The sequence below is a fragment of the Caloenas nicobarica genome, chromosome Z (genome assembly GCF_036013445.1).
Source record: "Caloenas nicobarica isolate bCalNic1 chromosome Z, bCalNic1.hap1, whole genome shotgun sequence".
In the NCBI taxonomy this organism is placed as follows: Eukaryota; Metazoa; Chordata; class Aves; order Columbiformes; family Columbidae; genus Caloenas; species Caloenas nicobarica.
In genome coordinates this window covers 97864379-97889763 of record NC_088284.1, presented here as the reverse complement: position 1 = coordinate 97889763, position 25385 = coordinate 97864379, and the positions used below count along the sequence as shown (strand labels likewise).

The 25385-nt window shown below is 40.3% G+C and overlaps 1 protein-coding gene across 1 annotated transcript; it reads right to left on the bottom strand.

Moving 5' to 3' along the window:
* Positions 1–1835: 1835 nt before the first annotated feature.
* Positions 1836–25318, bottom strand: CFAP57 (cilia and flagella associated protein 57). Its single transcript, XM_065656085.1, has 22 exons — positions 25147–25318; positions 24753–25069; positions 22442–22725; positions 22072–22255; positions 20977–21129; positions 19760–19899; positions 18902–19067; positions 18394–18507; positions 17689–17901; positions 16900–17073; positions 15824–15985; positions 15186–15341; positions 13017–13110; positions 11660–11850; positions 10506–10679; positions 9311–9469; positions 8751–8894; positions 7470–7586; positions 6394–6528; positions 6167–6310; positions 2324–2450; positions 1836–2035 (listed from the first exon to the last, which is right to left on the bottom strand). Exons 1-22 carry the CDS (start codon positions 25301–25303, stop codon positions 1836–1838), a joined length of 3705 nt encoding a protein of 1234 aa, XP_065512157.1. The 5' UTR covers positions 25304–25318.
* Positions 25319–25385: the final 67 nt, after the last annotated feature.

Here is a 25385-nt window from a genome sequence, read left to right as displayed (position 1 = left end):
TTGCTTCCAGCAGGTCTCTGATAAACCTCAGTCGTAACACTCTGCTGTGCCTGGCTTTTAATGTTCTCTCTTACAATGTTTTAGCTGCCTCTTAGCCACCATGATGAAGTTCAAGCCAGCTGCCTACCTAGGCTTCATCTGACAAGCCTTGGATTGCTTTTAAAATCTTTCTAATGAGGGTGACACATGGGCATAGTTTTAAGCATATTAATCACCACTTAGAAATAATTCTTCATCTGCATATGCTTCTTCCTCTTATTAGGACAAGGTTCTTCTTTTTCAGAAAGATTGCTTCAATTTCTCTAAACCATGTCTACTAAAGCAGTGGCTTCTACCACTCAATTTATTCTGACAGACTAAGGGGAAAATTATACCACATGGGAGTCTAGCAAATTAAAATGGGTGTGTTCTGAAAATTTAAGAGGGAACTGGTTTCTAAAATATTTGCTAATTATATTAATTACATCCTCTTTCTGTACAGGAAGTATCAAGATGATTATATGGGGATGGGGGCAGGAAGAAAGGGTGTTAAGCTACCACGTTAACAGACCAATTCAATCGTAACTTCTTCCTTTTGTTCCTGAGAAACCTATTCTTCATACAGGTTAAAGCTGCAAAATGAAAAAAGACTGAAGGACCTTAATTCCGTGTTAATGGGACAAAGCACTCAGCTGAAGTCCCATAGGTCATAGGAGTTTGTGCAACCAGCTGTTTTGTCATGGTGTTAGCCTGGAAATGAGTCTAGTGTCCCTAACGGCCATACAGCTTGCACGTTATCCAGCCTAGGCACCACCATCTTCTGTATAAATTATTGCCAGTATGTTGAAAGCACTTGACACTTCTCTACAATTCAGGATAGGAAATGGAAACAGTAACATACTGGCTGTTACGATACCATATAGATCCATGCTCAATCAGTAGTTTAAGCTTCTCATATACGTGAAGTGTTCCTCAGTGAGACAGTGTGTCATGCACTGACAACAAAGGATGAAAAATTTACTTTTTTTCCCCCCTCATTATTAAAGAAATTACTCCCTGCCTTTTTCTATACATGAATACTTTGCAAAGTTACTTATTAGGAAAATTTCACTGAAAAACTGCACTAAAGTGATTACAAACGTTGGAAAAAAAGACAAGCAAAGATTAATTTACCAAAGTTATAGGAGAGTTATGGCATAAGGTTAGGACTTTATTCCAGACTTTGGAGTCTGAAACTAGGCTGACCTTTTGTCCTGACGAAATGATTGTCACAGATAGACAACACATCTCTAGACAGGAGGCAGAAGATAGAGCAACAGCTCTAGCTCAGGTGTGCTTGACCACTAGTCAAAGGCTGCCTTCAAATGTAATTGATTTTTAGTCTGTGACTGGATACCTGCTTGGAATTACACTGACATATGCCTTAAGTGTGGGCTTTGTATGGATACAGGCAATTTAGTACTGGATAATAAAATGCTGATGTTGACTTTTGCAGCACGATGACACTAAATCAGAATTCTAGTGGAAAAGGCTTACAGAGTTTGACCAGCTCATCTGAACTGGGACACATTATTTTTCAAGCAAAAGATGTGTACCTGTCCTAGGATGAAGGCACAAAGATCAGTCTTGCGCTAACACAAATTTATTTTTTTTCTCTTGGCTCCTAGGCCTCATGGAAAGGGCAGATTTCAAGAAAGTAGAAAAGGAGTGAAGGTTGCTGCATTAATGTTCAGAGCAGTGAGTGCTGCACAAATGCTTCTAGTGGAAGAATATGGGATCATGGAAGTCTAATTTATGCTGTTGCATTTCTGATCTTGCCAGAAGAATATAATAATGTAAAGCATCCTTCAACCAGGTCACTGCTGCTGTGTCTTGTGACTTCTTTCCAGATTCAGTGGAGGAAGATTTCCATCTAAGAGAGGCTCAGCTGCAAGGACTTTGATTTGGTCTTGCAGGTATTGAATTTCTAGCTGCTGCATTTCTATGATTTTCTCATTTTCCTTCTGTGCATTTAACATCAGGACAGCTGGGCTGGGCAGCACTTCACTGGAGGGAGCTGGAAGATAAAATCAGAGAGGATAGAGTAGAGCAACAAAAGTCCAGCTTGCAGAGTTCTTTGGCATGAATAAGGAAAGGCATCTTTCAGGGCTGAAGGAGTAGAGCCAAATAGTAAGATTCTGCAGTATTTAGCAGCTTCTACAACTGACATTATGTTATAACAGGCACCACCAGGCAGACAAGCTGGAATGATACGGAGACAGTAACAGAATTGTTCACCAAAGACAAAAAGGGCTTCTGGAATGAGTACTGACAATATGGAAAACATACAACAAGCACTATTCACCTGTGTCTTGAACTGCTTGCTTTTTCTCCATTAATCTTATCATTGACCGAAGGTCATGTATCTGGGTGTGGGCCACCTTCAGTTCTTGCCGCAAGTTATTAATTTCCTTAATCAGACTCACATTTTCCTGCAAAAACAATATGCCATATGAGGAAAAGCACAGATACTACCTGGCTCAGCAATGTGTGTCTTTATATCCTTGGGAAGGACACTGGACAATATAGATTCAGTATCACAAGCAGAAGATACAAGGTAATCAGTACAATACACAGCATTTCAGATAAGGCCACAGTAGATTTGACACAAAACATGACAGTATCCAAACCATGTTAGCTCAATAAGCTCATATTTGTTCTGCTTTTCTGACTGCAGCTGCACTCCAAGGTATTATCTTCCTTGCCAATTCCACAGGGAAGCTTAGGTCCCTTCCCGGATTGATCCAATTAATTCAGAATTAATGTGAAGAATTCTCATTTCTCCCTCCAGTGTGTATTATTTTGCTTTTCATTTGCCACTATGTGTCTGTTCACTTAAATTATCTGTATCTCCTTGCAATTCTTCAAAGCCCTCTTCATTAGTTTTGACAGACATAATTTTCCAACAGTCCTTCCAAATTATTAAGAAATACATAAAGCCTATGGAGACTTGAGATACCTACTGCTAACATACTGTTATGAGGAAAAGTTTGCCATGCAGTTTCCAACCTATAAAAGTTCAATTCCCTATTTTTTTAATAGCCTACAACAAAGCATCTTGCTGAAGGAGTTGTGAAAGTACAAGTGAATGTACTTTACTGACTGAATTTCTTTTCTGAATTGAAGTGGAATTATATATTTGCCTCTTACAAAGACAGTGAAATACCTTATCACATCAACAGCTAGTGCAAATGTTAAATGGCTGCCATCATACTTGAACCAAGAATAGCAATGATTTCTGCTACCTGTGGTGGTTTTTTAGAAGTTTTGGAACATAGCACCATTCCAACCCCTGGAACTTCATCATAAACGGCAATATTTTAAAAGGATAAATGGCCAAAAGTAATGCTTTGAGTACCTCATATAATACCAGCCTCAAGCAATAGGGAACCCACCTAAACAGCAGGAGATAAGAACAAGGATTAACGTCAATTTCCTATGAAAAAGATGTCTTCAAATCTTGATTTTTTCTTTAATGATAATTTTGTTTGATAGAGATAATTATGATGCCATAAGAGATTTATGTAAGGCATATGATTTGGTTCCTTACAGTATACTTCCAAATTATTGGCACCACACAACTGAAACCTGACGAGTAAAAAAGTACACCATCACAGTTATCTGTATACAGATCCACTCAAAGAGTTCAAGTCGGCAGCAGTAACTCAAGGTGCATGTACGTGGCAAGATTCTCAATACTGCACACTCAGACAAGTACAGCACCTGTGCTTCAGTTTCCCCTCAGCTGAAAGTCACTGACTGGAGGAAAATTATGGGATGTGTTAAGGTTTGAACTTGTTGGGCAAGAAGAGTTGTTCTTGCAGTGGTTGTGCTGGACTCTAACTGCAGCATGAGTGGGTGAGCTTAGGCAGCCTATTCTGAAACTGTAATATTTTGTTGACTCCAACTTGCTTAATTTGAGTCTTTAAACACACGTGAAATTTCACTGCTATGCATTTATCCCAGAGCTTGATCCTGAAAGGAACACATGAAGAGGATAACTTCCAAGAATAAGTCAAGGAAATTTCCTTTTGACCAGCTTTCAGGGTAAGGTCACATAATTTCTGTTAGGTGTATTTTAGTCATGAACATCTTAATGAGTTGAATGCTGTTATTAAATGAAGATCTTGCTTTTGGTCTGTTAGACAATATAATACATAGTGTTTTGTGTGAGGCAATCTGGGCTACGTCTTGTTTGGTTTGCTGGGTGCTAAAAGGCTGCTGGTTGACACTGGTAATATTTTTCTGAAGAGGCATGCTGTCCAGAGAGATTAGCCTTTAATTTAGTCCTTGCATTCTGACAGAAAGCTTGCCCTGCAATGCAATGATCATGCAATGGATTAAAATTAATGTTCATGGTAAAACTCATTGTCACAGGATGTTGTGGCAAAGTACCAATTGTTTCAGAAAAGGGACTGAACAAATGCATGGAGGATGAGTCCATCAGGTACAACTGCATATGATGTCCGGATGCAATCTACAGCCTAGGAAGTCCCTACAGTGCTGACTGTCAGAGGCAGGTAGGGCATACTATAAAAATTAACATCCTATACATGGTTCAGTTCAAGTAGTGTTACTTCAAGATTATTCCATGTGTCTGTTTTTAGGTATCCAAGTGACAAAAGAAGCCATTACAAATACAGAAGGCTGGAGGAAAAACTAATAGTCTAATAATAAGCAACTTGCCAGTTGGTAAGAAAATTAAAATTATCTTGACAGTTCTAATCATCTGTTGCAGCAGTCACTAGTGGAATGCACATATGAATAGTCACTCGAAGAGGAATGCACCGCTCTGAAAATGTAAGCACAGGTGAAGAGAAACAGACATACAGAGCTAGAAGGCCGCCAAGACATTATTTACTTTTTCAAAGCCCTGACAGAAGGTTTCAAAACTAGTCTTAAAAGCCCCCTGTGAAGGACTGGAAGACCATGATAATTCCTCCTGGCTGTAAAGTCTCATTAATCCACCAGACTTCAGAGAACTGCTTTTTCTTTGAAGAAACTAGGCTGGTTAGAACCTTTGATATCTTCATCTTCCAGATGTTTTATTAATTTGGTTTTAATCATAATTTCATGTTAGGCTTACTGATCCAAGACATCAAGTATTATCATTATGACTACCATCTGTCACCCCATTTCAGCAAGGAAATTCTTCAGGTTATTTTCTGAAGTCATCACTTTCTGTGCCAAAAAAACCCACCTAACACACAGAAGGAGTTAAAACAATAAAACAGGGCCAGGGAAAATCACTGCTGCCTGGGCCTGAAGAAGCATTATGAATAAATAGTAAAGGACAGATGACTTCGGAGGCAACTGAGGTCTAACGATCCTGAGGAAGCATAATAAAGTAACAATGAAGAAAGGGCTAGTGAGGGGAAAAGGAAATGCTGACTGAGCAGAAGGAGATCGTGGTAAGAAGAGGCTGCAAACGAGCTCTCCTCCCAGGATGTCTGGTGTGGGGCTTTAGATCCTCTCACTCCAGCTGAAAAAAAATTGTATCTTTGGCCCCAGCAGTCACAAGTTTACTTTGCCTTGTAAGGAACAAGGATTCCGAGCAAGAGATCTTGGTAAAAATAGGCATAGAATCATGTGTTTCTGAACTTCCTCAAAAATCCTGGATGTAAAAAGCAGAAAGTTCTTCTGAATTCAGACCAGTAGGTGTGGGACTATGTAGATAAAGAAAGTTGGGTTGTTTTTTTTTTTCCTTTTCTTTTCTTCCTGCAAAATTACTTCCTAAACACCATCACACAGCAACTACAGCTTGGCACTCAGGTGAAAATCAACTATGACGGTAGTTATAAATACTCTTTGAAATAAAAAATAAGTACATTGATTGTGTAAAAAATATCCAGGCAGTAAAAGTTTCCTGTCTCCTTTTGCATTAGAGAGTGGGAGATAAACAAATGTGTCTACAAAACAGCAGCAATTTCTGCAGAGATCTTGTACTTTTCATCCAGAAAATTATAGAAATCAGTAGCTCAATTAATACTATGCTTGAATGGAAGCACTTGAAAAACTTAGGAATTTCTGGCAAGGAAGCAAACCAAAACTGTTACGAAGTCCTAAGAAACCATAGTGGTAAGGTTGCTAAAGATTCTCCTGCTGCTTCCTTTTTCCCTCTGCATACCACAACAAAAAGGCTTATTACCTGTATGATGTGCAAGTAAGCAGCTTGGTGGATTTCTTGATCCTTCACCACCTTCTTTTTTAAAGCTGCCAAATTCCTCTCAAGATACTCTCGCTGTCTCATGTACTCCTGCTGCATATCTATCTCTGCTGCTTCAGTCTCCACCTGAGGGGGCACAGCATGTTGCCTCAGTAACTACACTACCAGAGAAATTCATCTGCAAGGAGAAGGCAAAGGCCATGACTCACCTCGTCTGGTTGCTGCACATACTTGGTGTAGAGCTCGCGGATCCCATCCTTCAGTTTTTTTGAATCTTGAATGAAGCCCACACAATTATGAAGATCTGTTTTAAATCGATTGACGAGAACTTCCATATTTTGTTTCTGCAAGAATGATGTATTATAGGTACATTCTTATTTGGCTCAGCAGAGCACATTATCATGTGCAATTTTCTAGAAAGTCTAGTAGAACTGGAGAAAGCTCTCTCCTATACTTTACTTCCACTTCTTTTTAAAAAAATATGTCTTTGAAAAAAACTGCTGGGGATATAAGCAGCGATAAGTTTTAACAGTAATATTAATCCAAAATACTTGCATTAGGTAATGTAAGTGTCAGAATCCAGAGGTCTCATCTGAAAAGCCTATTATCACGAATGCTATCACCCACTGTCCTTTCCCAAACAACCTACATTCTTACTTAGAAATAACACACAGTTAAAGAGAGAAGGCAAGGGACAAAACACATTTCAGACACAGGCACTACTTGACAATTTCACATCAAGACTGCCTTCTCATTCTCACGTGGTTTCTACTAGGACCTTCTATGTGCTTGCTCAGGCCTGCTACGCTCCTTCACCTTCACTTGCAGTCCCTTTTCCTCCCTCATGACTGACAAGCTTGTTGTCAAACACAAAGGGTTCTTGTCTCCTCCATTAATAAGCCCATCCTTCATTTCATCCTACTGATGTCTGCATACCGTTGCAGGTGGTAGTCTACATGCTGCTCCTGTTTAGGCCAAGTGTCCCCAGATTTGAGGCCTGGTCAGGAAAGGGTAGTCAGTTAAGTATTTGCCTTACTGCTCTGTTAAACCCAGGAGAATATGTATTGATTGAACAAACTGATACATAAATAACTGGATTTTTTTTAATATCAGCTCTCTAATCTGGTTGCAGGCTTGAAAGTTTTCTGTCTTTGTCCCCACTGACCAGAGACTCTCCTTGGATAAGTATCCTTGAAGTAGCTGTTTGCTCAGATTAATGCTTCTGCAGTGTTCTGTCCCCACAAACTTCATTATGTAGGACCTGCAAAGTGGTTGTGCCCCATACCTTCTGCCTCTCTCTGTGCATCTCACGGTCAGTTGCCTTTAGTTTCTGTTGCATTTGTGTGATGTTCAGCTTCAACTGTGTGGTCTCCTTGCGAAATCGTTCCAGCTCCCCCTCCATCTGAAAGGAAGCAGAATTAGGAAATCCGAACTAAAAGGAGACATGGAAAAACAACACACCGCAGGAAAATCAGAGACTGGAAATACAGACTTGAGGGAGTAGATCCCCTTTCAGGTTGAATTACAACATGAAAGAAGTCAATTTTGGAACAATACTGCCCTCTGTCAGAATATACAGAAAACACAAAAATAGATATTCGACTCTCTTTTGAGCTACAGGTATTTAAGTGATGTGATGCCCACTCATTTCCTTGAGCTGAATTGGAGCTTTACTGTTCCTTCTGAACATAAATGTGTGAAATGGAAATTAACAGTCAATACTGGAAAGAGTAAGCACAACAATAAGAAGAACCTGACACTGAAAAGAAACAAATGCATTGAAAAGCTGTTGCTACATATGTAGAACACAGGGAAAAAAAGAAATAAGGGTACTACAGCATTTACTGGCATGAGATGGTGACCAGAAGAGAGAATAGAGCTTTCAGCATGCTAGTCTAGCATACATACAGACTGTTCATTAGTTTGCATTTTATTTAAAAGGCTTTTGTTCTGAATAAATGGGCTTATGAAAACTAATAGGTCACTGATTAGCTATGTCACCATAGTCCTAATTTAGCTGAGTAAAGTTACATCTATGGAGAGATCACACTAAGTTTCTATCAAAAATACGTTGCCTCAATGAATTTTCTGCAAGCTAAGTATGAATACAGGGAAATTTTCCATGGACCAGCTGATGAACAGTAATTTGTCCACATACCTAACCTCTAAACAGAGTTATGTTTGCATAAATCTGCAATTCTTCTGAGAGAAGTTGTCCACTCTCTCTTCCTTCAGATCAGTAAAAGTCTATATGGTATGTGGAGAGCAACCACATAAGGACAAGATATATTTTTAAGGAAAACTTACATTACTCAGAGTCCAGAATTAAGTGCTGAAACAGGAGCTTAAATAACCGTGTCGATCACCAGTAGCATGCAATAGAAAATTAAATAGGAGCTACTGTGCATAACTATTTGTTATTAGCTATGAAGATATTGAATCAGTGCTGTGTAACCTTAAAAGAGGTCGGGGAACAGAGAGTGGAGTCTTCCATGGGATTTGTCAGGCTATCTTTTTATCCAGACAAAGGGCTTAGTAGCAGAGGCCAAATTACAGTGTTACTCACCTCACAGATCTGCTCCTTCATTGTTTTGATATCATTTTCACGTGACACTATTTGCTTCTTAAATTCCTCTATTCTGTAATCCAGTACAAACTTGAACTTTTCTAGTTCCTGGTTTTTCTTTTTTAGGTCATATATATCCTTCTCCTAGGAGAAACAGGTTCAGAGATCTGAATCAGGCACAGCACACTCAAACAGATCCCTAGGACAAGTCACAAATATGGTACAGGTAAAAACAGCAGTCACATATCTAGTGGAAGACTGGACTTCGGTCACACATCTAACACAGATGGGGTGGGAAGAAAGAGAGCAAATAATGCAGAGTCACCTACAGATTCCACAACAGGGGACAAGAAACTCAACATCCTGAACTTGAGCTCCCCAAGAAAAGCTTAGAATGTCAGGCGAAAACTAAAATCTCAAACTAAAGATCGCAAATTCTTTAAGTTAAAACTGAGTTTCCAGTAATGGGATATTATCACAACATGATACTACTAAAATAAACATAAGTATTAAATTAAGGGAGGGGGAATTTGATTTCAGCCAGTTGTCCAGTTTCTCACCTTGTCTTGGATAGTGTCAGCCCTCTCTTGAATCTCTGTCTTCAGTGCCGAGATGTCCTTTTCCAGTGACTTAATGATGCCTTGCAGCTTCTGCTGTTCCAGTCTCATTTCCTCAATGTCCTTGTTGCGCTCCTTGAGCTCTTTCTGTAGGCTGTTCAACTAGAGAAGCAAACGAGTAAGAACTTAACAGTCTCCAACAGCTACACACAACTTAGCCATCCTGTCAGATACCCTGTAATTCAAAAGAGGGTTGAATATCCATTCTAGTGTTTTCCGTATAGTCTGACAGAATACTCACTGTACCACAAGGAATGAAGGAATTTGCATCCAGAGCAAGAAGGGTATGGATATCGTACCCAAACATCAGCTTCAAATAACACTCAAGCCATGGAAAATTATTTTAAGGTGATCACTTGTCATACATCTCTAAAGATGTCAAACGTAGGCCAGAGGTGCCTAGTTCATAGCTTTTGGGTACCCTTAAAATCCCCACCTCAGTACTAAGATCTGTGAAGCCAAGAAGGTTGGAACCAAGGAATAGTGCTGGTCAACTGTGAGAACCCACAAAGAAATTTGTGGTGTCTAAGAAGCAACGGAACTGAAGACAATACCATGATAGAGGGTAGAAGGAAGAAAACCTGTCTCCAGATAGATACTAAAGAAACTGAAAAGAAAAAGTGTTCCTCTAACATCCTTAGGGAAATGCAATACCCAGTCAGCAAAAGAGCTAAAAGGTTTTATGCCTCCTTAAAAGTCCTAGAAATAAAGCAAATAAAAAATGATGATGCATACAAAACACAAAGTGTTTATTGCATCGAATAAAGCAGAAGTATTTTTCTAACAAAGTGACACATTAGACCTTGTAAAAATAAAAAGGTTCATTTCTTTCCCATCACAGGATGAACAATATTATTATTTATAATTTAAAACTATGTAAGATAAACCAAAGTGTATTAATAAAAACACACTTCCTCTATTACCTATCTGTAATCATATCAGCAATGTAATCAGCACACAGCTGCTTCTTCTGCCCAAATATTCAAACTGACAAAAGAAGTGGCTACTGTTCTCACATGAAATGCCAAATATTTACAGACTATATTAACAGACTAAATTGGCATGTCATTAATCACATTCAGTCCTTGGCTATAGGTATCCACATGCAGGTCTGATCCTATCACAGAATAAGAGGTACCCTTTTATTCATGACTCCTATTTCTCCTTTCAGTTGGAGGTTTGATTCCCTTTCTTCCATGAGCTGTCTCTCATACTTGATTTTCATTTCCAGGATTTCTTGGTCTTCATCTTCTTCAATTTGTTTCTTAATTTCTTCGTGTGCTTGAAGCTGCAGCCTCATATCCTCCCGTGCCTGCAGTTAAGGGAAGCAAGCATTAGAGAAGACAACAGTAAGAGACCAATAAAGAAGGGGAGAATTCTTTCTTTGTAACTGTGTTTCTCCTGGGAGGATCTATATTTAGCAGACTCTTCAACCGCAGCAATATCATTTAAGATAACGTCTTAGTGGATTAAAGTAACTTTAAAAACTGTTAAGACAAACATAAAGTATTCTTCTTAAAAAAATTCTTCTTAAGGCTGGGATGCTTCAGGTTAGGAACCTGGCCCAAATACTAACATCAGCAAAACTGTTCTGGCAGCAGAAAACACAAACGTAACACTTGAGAAGATCTTTTAAAATTGCTGTTTCTGATGTGTTAGGACCAATTACCGCTCAGGTTTGCATCAGTCTCTGTGTGCCTCTCTTCTCACATTCATTCTTCACATTCTTTACAAATCGGTATTGCAACACAGGGAAGCAAACAGTAATGTTGATAGAATTATTGACTTTAGATATATAAGCATCAGTTATCTGGCTACCCTTTGTCAAGCCAAGCCTATGACCTCAATGTGCAAGAGTTTTTGAAGTACTCAGGATATTTCCCTTTGTTCCCCCCAAATTATGCAGGCAGGAACCTCAGGGACTCTGGAATGGAATTCAGCATTTTAGAAATGTTATTAATATTTCTTCACTAGAACAAGATGATTGACTCTTTCTTCGATTACAGTAAATGTATCATTAATAAACAGGAATTATTTGATCTAGGAGAAAGAGAGGTGAAGCTGAGAATGCCCAAGGATATTAATTTTAGCAGGTTACTTACTCAAGGTATGAAGCCCAGAAAAGCTGGTAACTTAGCTCGTTGCTATTCTACCCATCAACACATTTCCCCAACGTTACAGTAAGATTAGGATTTCCATGGAGGGGGCCAACCTCTCATCTCCTAGAGAGCATTTTATCACAGTTGGAGAGAAACTTAGTCAATAATTCAAATGGCAAATCAAGTTTCCTACCTCTTCCAGCAGAAGAGATAACTCTTTAAGTTTTCCCTCATAATCTTCTGTTAGCTCCTTCACAGTCCTGCTTTTGCTTTCTTCTGAGTTGTGCAATTGTCTCTCATATTGCTCCTGCATCTTCTGGGATTTCACCTGCAGCTCCCGGTATTTCTCATTTTCCATTAAGAGTTTCAGATTATTTTCAGATTCTGGTAACAGGAAACATATGGCATGGATAAAACTAACAGAAAGAGAAGTATGTCCTATTTTTCTATGGTCATCTATGTCCTGTTCTCTAGTGTCTTTTTGGCAACTGGTTGCAATAAGTTATACTAGAAGCACTTCACCTCTTTCTTCATCAGGGGTTTTAGACTCTGTGGCCATACAAAATTTTACATCAGAAAACCATCTCCTGAGTTTCCTCATCTTCCTTGTACTTACCACTTCACTAATAATGCCTGTTCCAAAGCTGCCATTCACCTTTCTCAGTTGTGTCTCTGGACATTCTAATATATCCCTGCTTGCTGCATCGGGACAGCATGTTGTTCTGTTCCAGCCTGAAAAAGGCTAAAACATACACCAAAATCTCCTACTCTGCCATTATGACAAATTAGTAACAGCTAATTCAGGCATTCCCTTAAGATGACAACTATGACAGAGTTGTATAAGTACAACTGTTATGGAGTATGAGTACACAATGGACTAATTTATGCTTTTTGGTACTAATCTGCAGTATTTCTGCTTTATCTTCTTTTCAAATCTGGGGTCCAGGTATTGCCATGCTGTGTGCATTGTACATTGCTGAACTGTATGACTTCCATATTCTTGCACAGTGAGCTGTAACATAAATGAATAAATTACTACTCTCAACACAAAAATATCTAAGACACAGTGCCCATGTACATGTTTTCATCAGGGTCACGTGTCTGGTGTAGTTTAGACTAATGTTTGATCTGCAATACGTATATGACATAAATGCATTTTTCTTTGCATAGAATCATAGAACCATCTAGGTTGGAAAAGGCCTTTAAGATCACCAAGTCCAACCGTTACCTAGCACTGGCAAGTCCACCACTAGACCATGTCCCTGAGCACCACATCTACATCTTTTAAATACCTTCAGGGTTGGTGACTCAACCATTTCCCTGGGCAGCCTGTTCCGATGCCTGACAACCCTTTCCGTGAAGAAATTTTTCCTAATGTCCAATCTAAACATCCTTTGGTACAACTTGAGGCCATTTCCTCTTGTCTTACACTTGTTACTTGGGAAAAGAGACTGACACCCACTCTAGTAATTCCTTTCTGTCATATTACTTGCTATGAACCTAACGCACTTTCTCCATATTCAAGTTACAAACACTTGTTATAGTCTAACCTAGCTGTTGGACCTCCCTGGCCTGTTTATTCTGCAGCTCAGACAGTTGAAGCTGGTGTTGTAGGTCCTGTTTTTCTTTTTCTGCATGTAAAATCTGGGAAAAAATAAGAAAAATACATTTTAATTTGAAACTGGCCAAAGCAGTGTCTGAATTGTTTGTGCTCTCGCCTGTGTTGGGGAACAGATACACAACAGAACTTATGTTTGAAGTCTCTCACCAAAATTCAGATGCCACGTGTCACTAACCCAAGCTTTTCCAGAAATTAGTTTGTTACGACGAATTACAAAGCTATGGAAAACTAAGTTAATGTAATACAGGGTACTGTAAAATTCTAATATAACAAGAAAAGTTTGTGAGCTACAAAAGTCTCCACTTCCGTGTGTGTGCCTACTTGAGGAGAATTTGCAGTTCCACAAATTGTTGTCCAGATATTACAGTTCAAACTGCTTCCCGTCTCACTTGAAGCAACCTTGAGGTCTTAAAACACTGACATTTGCATAGAATGACATAAACATAAGCAAAAGCGAGTTCTGAATGCCATTTGCTTGGAATGTCTGACTACCACTACAGATGACTTAATCTTCTAAAAAAGCACAAAGAACCGGAACAAGAAAATGGGTGAGAAATTTCCCAGAAAAGTCAGAAATTGTACCATAGGTACATTTTTTTCACTTCCTTCTTATAACAACTGTATGGGTCTTGCATAAGCAGAAATACTCCATTTGCCTGCTGGACACAACAACTAGAAAGGTTAGCCCCAAGCTTGCCCAAATCTGTCGTTCAGTTCAATTTTAACATTTACTGATTCTCAGACAGGAAGTACAACTTGCCTGCCTAGAAAACGTCTATTCACCTTCAAAGGCATTTCCTTACAAACCCACAATCAACAAGCCTGAAGGAGTTTCAGTGTAGCTCAAATTATTGTAATTCTATAGCCAAGACCTGAAGAAGCATAGAAGAATACCAGCATGGGTAAAACACAGGTAAAGGAATCTATAAGAAGTGAAGTGGCTTTCTTGTAAAAGGTTAAGCTGGACAAAAATGAGTAAAAATAGAAAGGTTAAAACTGAGGTTACTTAAATGCAAAAACCACAATGAGAAAAGCCAAAGAGTCAGAGGAACTACTTGAAAAAATAATAAAATAATTAAACTTCCTCGAAAAAATACAAAACTGAAACCTGCCAGAATATTTGTAGGACCAAACGGTAAGAAAGAGATAAAGGAGCACTTCAAAACGACAAGGCCATAAAATAATAAAACTAGTAAGTAACCTGGCAAGCTTTCATATTGGAATCCTCCTTCATGTAGAGTCAAACTGAAATACTGCTTGAAGGGACTATATACAACTCAACAAAACAAGCAGTAACAAATCACCAGGACAAGGTAATATTCATCCAAAAGCTTGAAAAGAACATGAAGCTGACAGAATTGAATCATGTGATATGTAATCTCTCACTTGAAGCCATCTTACTGCCAGAGAAATTGCTATTAGATGACTTGCCTTCTAACTTCAAAGAAGATCCAGAAACATAGCAAATTACAGGTCAGAAATCTGGTGTGTGCAACAGACAGATAGACAGAATAGAATTAACAGACACAGATAAATAAGACACTGGAAAGAATTATCGTGGCTTTTGCCTTTCAGGGAAGTCCTGCTTCATGACCACAGAGAAATCAATAAACACATGAACAGAAGAAATCCAGGGAACATATTCTACTTCTATTTTCAAAAAGCATACAAGACACCTCAGCAGATGTTCCTAAAAAAGCTAAGTGGCCAAGGCATAAAGAAGGTGTCATTAAGAAGAATAATTGTTGGATCCTGCAGCAGCTGCAATTTTATATGTGACGGAGCTTCTAAGGCATGGTGCCATATCTACCCAAGGGTGACATAGCTTACTGATCCTTGGTCTCAGGCAGCATTTATTGCTGGAACTGGTTTTATGTGCAGATACTTACAGGCTACCTAGGAGAACTCTTGCATCCCTTGTAAGAGACTTGACTCAAAGGTAGCTTCAATGCTTTACAAATATCCAGAATATCTTTATTGGAAAGGAATGCTTCATTTTTCAGATGCTTTGTGGCATTCATACATATATAATGCAAGCCTGAATTAAACTCTTCAGTGAAAGATTTCTTGGTATTTGGTTCTGCAATAGGAATCATACCTGGTATTTATTTTTAAGGGAGTTTATTTCTTGAGTGAAATTCTCTTCTAATTTCTTTATTTTTTCATTACAGTACATATCCTTGAGACGTAGCTGGTAATCATTTTCTGTCTGTAGCTCTTCCACACGAATCTGCAGGTCTATCAATGCCTGACTCTGTTAGGACATGGATGAGAAGACGGTTTAAACAGAGAGATCATCTGCCATTAGCAACAGCATGTTAAGGATGTTTTATTTACATGCATGTATTTAAGAAAGACAACCTTGGCATAGAATTTTCAGACAGACAGATCAAGAAGTAGTCCCAGAAGTAAGGTTCCTTTGTCATCTTACAAGATGGTTTATAAAAATGAAGCTTCTGACTTCTCTACTCCCTTAAAACTGCTTTAAAGAGATTGAGGAAAGTATTAGAGAAAAGACTAAACTTTTCTTCACACTCACTGTTCATACAATGCAGTTTGCATATTAACAAACATCTGCAGCTACTTGCTGTAGCCTCTTTTTATTATGAAAGCCATGCAAGGCCTCTTAAACAGAAGGCCATATAGGAACAGGCAGACACAAACATCATGCAAATGTAATTCATAATCTGTACGCTGGGAATCCTATGGTTCATGTTCACAAGTTGCTCCTCTTACCTTCTCTTCTATATCTGATCTCATGATCAGCACTTCCTCAGCATACTCAAATTCCTTTTCCCATTTCAGTATCCCACCTCCTTTATCATACAATTTCCAGACAAATATGGAGCCATCTTCTGAGGCAGTCAGCAGAAATAGGTCATCATTTGTTATGGACATCTTAGAAGGAAGACACAACAAAATAAGAGTAGAGACAAGGAAGAATGGAGACACGGTTTGATTTTATACCTTTTTTCCCCACTCACATACTCTGTCATTTCTACCACAGGAAGTCAACAGTGGAAACATTAACATAGCCCCACTACCAACATTTTGATTACATCCTCTACTCCTGCTCCACCCTGGTTCAGACAACAGGGGAAGCAAAAAAAAAGAACATGTGAAGACGCTGATCTGCTTCTGCTCTCAAAGCTGTGGAAAGATTTTTTAAAAACCTGTAATAGAAAAGACCTTATAGACAGTTGTAGCACAGACAGGCAATTTATATAACAATTCCAAAGGTCTCCAGCTTTTTCCTTTGAGAAGTCGTTTGAACAACAGACGGCTAAATGTTTTCTTTTGAATCTGCAAATAAGCCTGTCAAGAACTATCTAGTGATAACTGCTGTGACCTCCTCCAGACCTCCTGTGACTGCATGGCCTGGCATAGACTACCTAGGAGCTGACACAGCTTATGAGCAAGGTCAAACTAGAGTTCCAATAACTGAAGTTCATAGCCTGATGTTGGACTGTGCAGCTCTGAGTCAAGATGCTATATGTGACAGTGATAATTAAAAAGCCAAAATTATGAACAATTTTAACAAGAAAAAGCTATATCAAAGTCTACATCCAAGTTCTCCATCAGGAATATGCCATGTTACATATCCTGGTGCAAGCCACTTTTTAGCCAACAACAGATTCTCCAATGACATATATTTCTAGAGACAGGACTTCTATGATTGCTGTAATATTCATTGTCCACATGCAGGCTCAACTTTGTTTTTAACATATTACGTTATGAAATTGGAAGGAGAATCAGTGCTAAAGGAGACATGCAGCTGGTATTGCAAGGGAAAAGAAAGTACTTTATGTTACCTTTGTAACAGCACCTGCATGGGCCTGATACTCATTGAAATCCTTCATCAAAGGTAACGGGTATTTCATAATTCGAATTGTCCCCAGGGATGTACCAACAAATACCATGTGCCCGGAATGAGAAACAGCTACTGCAGTGTAAACAACACCAAAAGCAGACACTTCATTCTGGATCTAAAAAAAAAAAAAACAACCAACCAAACAAAAAAAACATATGAACCCCTCACATTACATTAAGTTCCCCAATACTATTTGACTAGTTATTGCATGAGCAATTGCCATACCTCTGCCTGCAGCAAATAATGCCGTTAAAAGAATCTATGTGCCTATAAGAGTAAAGCCATTAATAATTTATTAAGCTTTATAGATGTGCAGTCTTAACATTTCAAGCCAAGTTCCACAAGTTGATCACTTTTGAAAAATGTAATGGTTATCACACACAATGTACTACTTTTCCAGACCAAAAAAAAAAGAATCGCATGTAGCCTACAGTGGTAGATGCAATACACTTGCATTTCAGCAAAACAGTTGATACAATATTGGCAAGTTAGTTTGTTAGCTGAATTAGAAGATTTCTAGGTAAATCCAAGAGGAGTTGTAAAAGACAAAACCACAACAAAATCTCAGGTTTCATGGTAAAGGACATAAGAACACAAGAAAAGTGTCAGTAAATATTGCAGCTATCAAAACCAGACTGATTCCTACTTACCAAATGGATGATAAGGAAACCAAAGCACTAATACCCTCCCCAGACAATTTAGCAAAATCCCAGAGTTCTTGTTAGCTCACCGAAGACTCTGAAATTTCTTTGAGAGTTTGGTCAGATCCAACAGCAAAGATGACTTTGGCATCAGAAGATGGGGCAATGCTGCTGTAGATGCAGGACTTGAGCACACACTCTGACTCTCTTTCAGCTGTTGACAAGTTCCACTCATACACAGCACCACGTGTGTCACAGGAGACAAGTTTAGCATCATCTGAGCTCCATTTAACCGCTTGTATCTGGCAAAACACACCAAGGAGCCCAATGTGTAAGTTATAGACATGCAGCATGGAGCCATTTTACCAGTAAATCCATGACAACTTTGGAATCATACTTCTAAGTCTTACTTAAAAACCTCTAGATTTTTCTCAACTAATTCCATTTTAGTATTAAAAAAAAAAATCAGTAAGAACTACTTTATGAACACACTGTCAGGAAAAAGCTTATTTCAATAGTGAGTAGTGCATTTTATTTTCATAATTCATTACTGGGATATTTTTCCTGGTTCAGCTACTGCCAATCATTCACCTTTAAATTAAGGACAGACTCTTTAGATGTATTTGATGCATGCATACATTGACTCCTGACCAAAGAAAAACGACTTTTGTTTTTCTGTTTTTAATTTTTGGGCCCATTTCTGATAAAAAAATGGTACCTTACCTTTTCAAAATGCATCTTACCAACTAGTTCATACTTTAATGAGTTTTATTGTATACAATTGGTTTACTAACCTTCCCACTATGTCCTTTCAGATTATTAACAATCTCAAAGGTGATGCTGGAATAAATTTGAATTACATTTCCATTAACTGCAGCAAAAAGATGGCCTCCGTTACTGAATGAGCACTACAAAAAGAACATAACCACCCATTACTGTAGATGCAGTGGACAAAAAAAAATCATGTATTGAATTCCAATGGCATTGTCTAATAGCAGAATGTTACACAAAAAAGAAAACTGCATGACATAATTAGCCTCTTACTGCTTTCTTAATTGGTGCTTTCCCCTACAAAATGCAGTCCTTGAGTATTTCTGAGCGAACTACCCCTTCTGCTGCTTCCCGTGTCCTTAGTTACGCATCAGCCTCTGGGCTCATTTTCCAGTAGCTGGAATCCTTTTCTCTGTGCCTCGATATCCCAAACCCTACTAGAATCTATCGGAGAGGTTTCTATCTTATTTCATGTTCTTTGTCACTCTGCTCCCTATAACTCCTCAATTTCATTTCTGCATCACTCCTTACCTCTCTACACTTTCTCACAGCAAACTCCTTGAAAACATGCATGTCCTCATACAGTAGACTTATAAATCGTAGTTTGTCAGAAAAGCCAACCAAACAGAAAAGGCCACTGGGATGGATTGATACTGTGTATGCTTCCTCCCGATATTCCTTATACAGCTCCAAAGTGCTGAAAGAGAAAACCATTGTGCAGTATGGAACAGTACAAACTCCCTATGCATGCTTGATAGGACATTATCTGGCCCAGCAAGGACACCAGCAGCTATAGTCTGACTCTGCCTTGTCCTTGAGTACGTGTTGTCATACAGTTAAGTGACAATAACATAAATATTACACGAAACAAAGGCAAACCTGAACTTTCTGGTTCACAGAAAAGATGTGGAAGGTGCAAGAGCAAATCCTTGTTTACTGTAATATAATGAAGAAGGTAAACGAACTGCTGATTGCAAATCTACACAAACATCCGTTCTGAGATTTGTTTTTCTTCCCCTCTCCCTCCATAGAACCTTAAATGCTGGAGTTATTTTGCTTAAGAACTATCGCTATGAAGCAGGAGATTGGACAACAGTATCTTATGACAAAGCTGAATTAAACATTCCTGAAGATTTTTGTTTCCAAAATACATAAGAAGTCTGACACAAAAATGCCTTAATAGAAAAGGATTCATATTCTTTTTGCACTGGTTTTAAAGCCACTGCATATTCACACTCTCCAAATCATGTCAATAAGACCATTCACATTCCACCCACACAAGAATTTTACCAGAACAACATTCTCATTCATATGAGATTGCTGCTATTGCCTGCTAAAGACAATATACAAAAAGGCAAGAGGTAATAACAAACACAAACAACTCTTTACTTCGTCTTGTAATTCCAGATGCGGACAGATCTATCCAGGGAACAAGTAGCAAGAATGGGTTTCCAAACACACATGTCCAAACCAGTGATCGAAGCAGAATGCAATGGGTAATTCAGATACACAAAATAAGCTGCCTTCTCCTGAGAAGCAATGAGAACATAAAAAAATCATAAATATTCCACTGCAGGCAGTAAGTCAGGTAAGAAATCTATCATAGCTCTTTGCATGCACTAATCAAATAGATTAGAGGAAATTTTAATCCTTTCACTGCGTCAGTCTCAACATAGCCATGTTAAAAACATAACAATATTAGAATCAGTTTTAACTTTATAATTAAGAATCAAGAAAAGTGATGCAGGGAAGATGTAGGCTCCATAGTTTTCATACAATAGTGAGAACAGAACATAATTGTAGGTGTACAAAGAAATGCAACTTAGATAAATAAACAAAACTGCATCTGCAAGAATTCAGTTAAGACCTTCAGGTCAGACAGATATTTAAAAATAATCAAGTGCTGAGTGATAAGCAACTTAACAAGGATGTTTAGCTATTACATGCTGGAAGTGAAACACCAATAAAATTTCAGGCTGAATGCAGCAAAAGGACCTGCAACTACAAAATCCCTTCCTGTAAAGATCTTTCTGTATGCCTGTACACAGGCTAGGTATTTAACTCAATGCAAATCTTTTTCATGATAACACATTTATCTCTTTGTATTATTTAATCCCTTCAGAGTAGGGAATGTTTTTCATTATGTTTGCCCTTCACGAAGAGGACTAACCAGGACTTCAGCAACTATTATTTTAGAGTAATATGAGAATCCCATGGCTGTTCCAGATTTATCATTGCATTAAAGTTTCCGCATAATACAGTAGAGCATAAACTATGACAGTTACATTAAAAATCTCTCCATTAAAGTCTTACTTAAGTGGTTCAGTAGTGACATGGACCCTTAAATGGCCTTGACAGTGTCCTCTACCATTCTGCTGAATAACATCAGGTATGCATATGGAGGGATTCTTGAACAAGGGGCTACTCATATACAGCTCTTGTAGAAGCACAGAGAGCACTTCATACCATGAGCTTTAAGGGTTCAGATACTATTTGACGGATTTTATGAGAATGTATCATAGAAAACAACACTGAATACCCCATGCCATTACAATGCACCCCTTACTGGACACACTGGCTGTGAAATATGACAAGATTGCACTCACCTTCATGAAGTCGGTGGAGAGTATAGTAAACATGTAAAGCTGATTTTTATTTGTGTTAACGACTATTGTTTCCTCAGAGGGGCTGAAGCATATACATATAATGTCCTGTCTGCTTGACTGTTTTGGCTCACTGCTGAATTGGTCCTCGGGAAGCTGCACAAAAAATGTATCCCATGGGATAGTCCACGTCTTCATGTTTTAGTAGTAGGTGTGAGCACGCACACACACACTTTTGCTACTCTAATAAGCATATACATAATATCAGTAAGACAACTTGGATATTTAATACTACACAACTACTGCAAGGCAGGGAACAGATGACAAGATAACCTAACTGTACCTATAGCATTATAGCTGAAAAAAGTATCAGAGGACATTTCAGCAGTAATTTTAAGTAGTACATTAAACAAAAATGATACTAGAAAAACATCAAGAAAATAACCTAGCAAATGTCAGAATGAAAACTCCCTGAAAATTGTGATCTCAGAATAACAGTTCTTTGCAGTGTATCATTCAGGCTGTTAACAGCCTTATTACTGGGTCTCGTGCACAGTCAAGAACTGACCTTTTAGGCCCAGAGTATGAAGGCTTGACCAAATTAGAGTTAAATGTTCCTATCCAGAGACTGCAGTATGTCAATTCATACAGCGTGCTATAGAACATTTAGAAATCTTACTGATTACTTAAGAGTGCACAAGTCTGATGACAGTGATAATAAATATCAGAGGGGAGAAAAGCTTTGCCTTGGAAAAAGCCAAGCGGGCTAGTTCTTTAAAACTGATGTAGACTACTTCTTAGCTCCAAAAGTCTCCATAAATACAAGTTTCTTAAAGGTTTCCTGAAGTTCAGCAGCCTCAAAGCACATTTTATATGTGGTAACATGCAGAGGTACTTTGCAAAAGTACATCTGTCACTGACTTTCAGTGTGACCTCTGGCAACTCCCTTTCGACATCACCAGGACAGTTAGCTAATGCTTATCATGTAATTTAGAGATGTGCTAGAAATTGTTACTAATAACTGAATTAGAAGCACCCCCACACTCCCAAACAAGCCTCTGCTGCATAATTGCTTGGACAAGATTTTTTTCTCTCTACCCAGATTTCTTGACTCTCTTTGTAGACTTCCTTTTCCTCGGTCTTCTCAAACAGAAGAACAACTCCTGGGCTAGATGAACATGCAAAGCCTTTGGAATAAGCTGCAACTGCCAATATTTGAGGCAAAGAATCCTGGTGTGAACCATTGTCTTCAGAGGCCAGCCCACTAGAGACATCACAGGAACTGCAAGCAGGAAATTCATAAAGACTTAAGAATACAGAAGAACAAAACAAAAAATGCTTATCAGCAGCAATCAAAATATTATAACTCATTTATAAACCTGACAAGAAGGAAATAGGTGAGTGGCCTGCAACTTATCTGCATGCACAAGCATGAAACTACTAGTACTAGTATTTAACAAAGATTTACCTGTCATATTCTCCTGTTGCATCTTCTTCTAGTTCCATGGGTGGTTTTTTGTACTCTAATTTTGTCTCCCAGCGCAGCTCTCCAGTTTCAAACAAGTTAAGTTTGCCTGTGTCAGTGCCACATATAACTTCTTCCTCGGACAGCCAGGCATGGCACAAGTAGTTTTGCGGCTCTCCCTTTTGTAAATTTGTCTGCTTCAAGGTTCCTTCACTGTACTTAAAAAGTTTTAAAAAGCCATTTCCAGTGATACAAACCTGTGCATTTTCTTGAGGACTAAAGCTCACCTATGGAACAAAAGAGAGAGAAATTATTTTACACAACTACTATATTCACAAATAAGCAAATATTATACCTATTCTGAAGATGTTCAATACTAGATACAGGAAAACAAACAAGGAAAGGAGGTTCATAGAAACATATAGGAATACAGAAGAGACTAAGAAATAACCATCATAACTACATTTTGCAGTTTTTCTCCTTTCAAAACTGTGTATATCAATTTTACACAATGCTACAAATACATTAACTCTATTAAGCTAAGACACTATCTGAATCACAATGCAATGTTGATGAGGAAGTTGTCTCTGCTCCTCAGGATTAAATGACAAGAAGCAAAAATACATCTTTACCGCTGATTAGCAAGTTTTTCAGGTAGCAAGCTTCCTGAAAAGTGGAACCATTCATTCTTAAAGGACAGGAATTCTGTATTTCAAGTAAACCTTGCTCATTATGCATATTAATTCACATAATTGGGTGTTTATTGGTGAAAACACTGGAATAGCCATCTCAATACCCAACATGGAGGGGCAGTTAGCCCTAATTTTTCATGCTTAGTGGGACTTTAAACAGCAGTTATGTTTACAGTCACTCTCCTCTCTTTAGGAATTGAGCTCATGAAGTCAGCAGTTCACCCAATCTCTGCTTGTAGCTGTACCCCAGAAAAAAAGGCAGCCTGAGTCCCACCAACCCAGGTACTGAAAGCTTCTTGCCTCCCTGCAAGAAACCAAAAAAGGGCACCCAAAGCAGGATGCAGGAATTGTTTGAGTGCCACGAGCCTGCTCCTAGCCCCTCATCCTGGGCTGCTCCTAGCCCCTCATCCTGGGCTGCTCCTCTGATCTGCACACAGAACAGACTGTAGGAAGGAAAAGGTGCACGAGCATGCTGAGAGCTTCCAAGATGTGTGTTAAGCTTACTGAGCATAGCCAATATATTTAATGAGTGTTTCTGCAGGGACACGTTGCACACTCACTGGCCTGCTGTACTGGCCGCATACCATAGATCTCATGTGATTTAAGAGACTCTCATGTGATAGAAGAGATATGGACATAAGAGACATCCCTTATGGGTCAAAGCAAAAATTCATTTAGCCCAGTGTCCTATTGCTGAGGAAGGCCAACAGCAGATGCCAAGAAGAGCCACAGAAACTATGTAAAATCTACAGTGTGGAGCCCTCTCCTCCCTTTCTTGCCCTGGTTAGAAGCCACGTGAGCACAGAAAAAGGTACCTGTGCACACATCCTGCAGACAGAACTTATGTGCAACCTGGCACCCAGTACTTGAACTAAAGTTTGATCCTTACATCCACCTTTTGAAACAGTGCAGCACATTCCCAAAGAATCAGTGAGTGAAAATGTTAAAAAAGCACCACAGAGATATGGGCTCAGCCGAAGCTGCAGGAGTGTGCAGCTGAGTGTGCAGCTAAGTGTGCAGCTGAGTGTGCAGCTGAGTGTGCAGCCGAGTGTGCAGCCCCGTGTGCAGCTGAGTGTGCAGCTGAATGTGCAGCCCCGTGTGCAGCTGAGTGTGCAACTGAGTGTGCAACTGAGTGTGCAGCTCCATGTGCAGCTCAGTGTGCAGCCCCGTGTGCAGCCTAGTGTACAGCTGAGTGTGCAGCTGAGTGTGCAGCCGAGTGTGCAGCTGAGTGTGCAGCCCCGTGTGCAGCTGAGTGTGCAACTGAGTGTGCAGCTGAGTGTGCAGCCCCATGTGCAGCTGAGTGTGCATCCCCATGTGCAGCTGAGTGTGCAGCTGAGTGTGCAGCTGAGTGTGCAGCTGAGTGTGCATCCCCATGTGCAGCTGAGTGTGCAGCTGAGTGTGCAGCCGAGTGTGCAGCCGAGTGTGCAGCTGAGTGTGCAGCCCCGTGTGCACCCCCGTGTGCAGCCGAGTGTGCAGCTGAGTGTGCAGCCCCGTGTGCACCCCCGTGTGCAGCCCCGTGCGTAGCTGAGTGTGCAGCCCCGTGTGCAGCCCCGTTCCCGGGCGAGGCCAGGGGAGCCAGCGGGCCACGGCCGGCCGGGTGGCCGCGGAGCCGCGGCCGTTACCTGGCAGCCGCTGCTGCCCGGGGCGTCGATGCGGACCAGCGCCAGCAGCCGCTGCTTCTCCCAGCGCCAGAGGGTGAGGTGCCCGTCGTGGGGGGCCGTGGCGGCCGCCAGGTACCGGCAGTCGGGGGAGAAGCCCAGGGACACGATCTCCTGCGCCGGCAGCTCGGCGGCCGCCAGCGTTCTCCGCCGCCGCGCCGGCCCCGCCGACAGCTCGTAAACCGTCAGCGCCGGCCGCTCCGCCACCATCTCCGAGACGGCCAGGTAGCGCCGGTCGGGGCTGACGGCCAGCGCCTGCACGCCCTGGCTCCTCTCGGTGCCTGCGGGGAGGAGAGGGGTCAGGTCAGGGTGCGCCGGGACCGCGGGGCGGGGGGGGCAGGGTTGTGGTCGGGGCGACCTGGGATGAACTTGTGCCACTTCTGCTCAAGGTGGAGCTGCAGGCAGCCCGCCCCCGCCGCGTGTAGCACGACCTGATCCTCCAAGAAGCAGACGCCGCCGGCGACCCGCGGCCGGCAGCCGAAAACGGCCACGGGCTGCGCCCCCGCCGCCGCCATCCTGCCGCTGCCGCCGTCGCCGTGGCAACCGCGGCACCGGTCCCGCCGGAAGCCGCGGCGCGGGCACGCGCACGCGGCCGGA

Bases quoted from the DNA above. Each gene is read 5' to 3' on its own strand.
- CFAP57 (XM_065656085.1), bottom strand. From the start codon at position 25,303: ATGGCGGCGGCGGGGGCGCAGCCCGTGGCCGTTTTCGGCTGCCGGCCG. The intron at 22,726-24,752 runs GTAACGGCCGCG...TTTGTTCCATAG, and splicing joins CGGGCAGCAGCGGCTGCCAG to GTGAGCTTTAGTCCTCAAGA. The intron at 19,900-20,976 runs GTGAGTGCAATC...ATTGCTTCTCAG, and splicing joins TCTCCACCGACTTCATGAAG to GAGAAGGCAGCTTATTTTGT.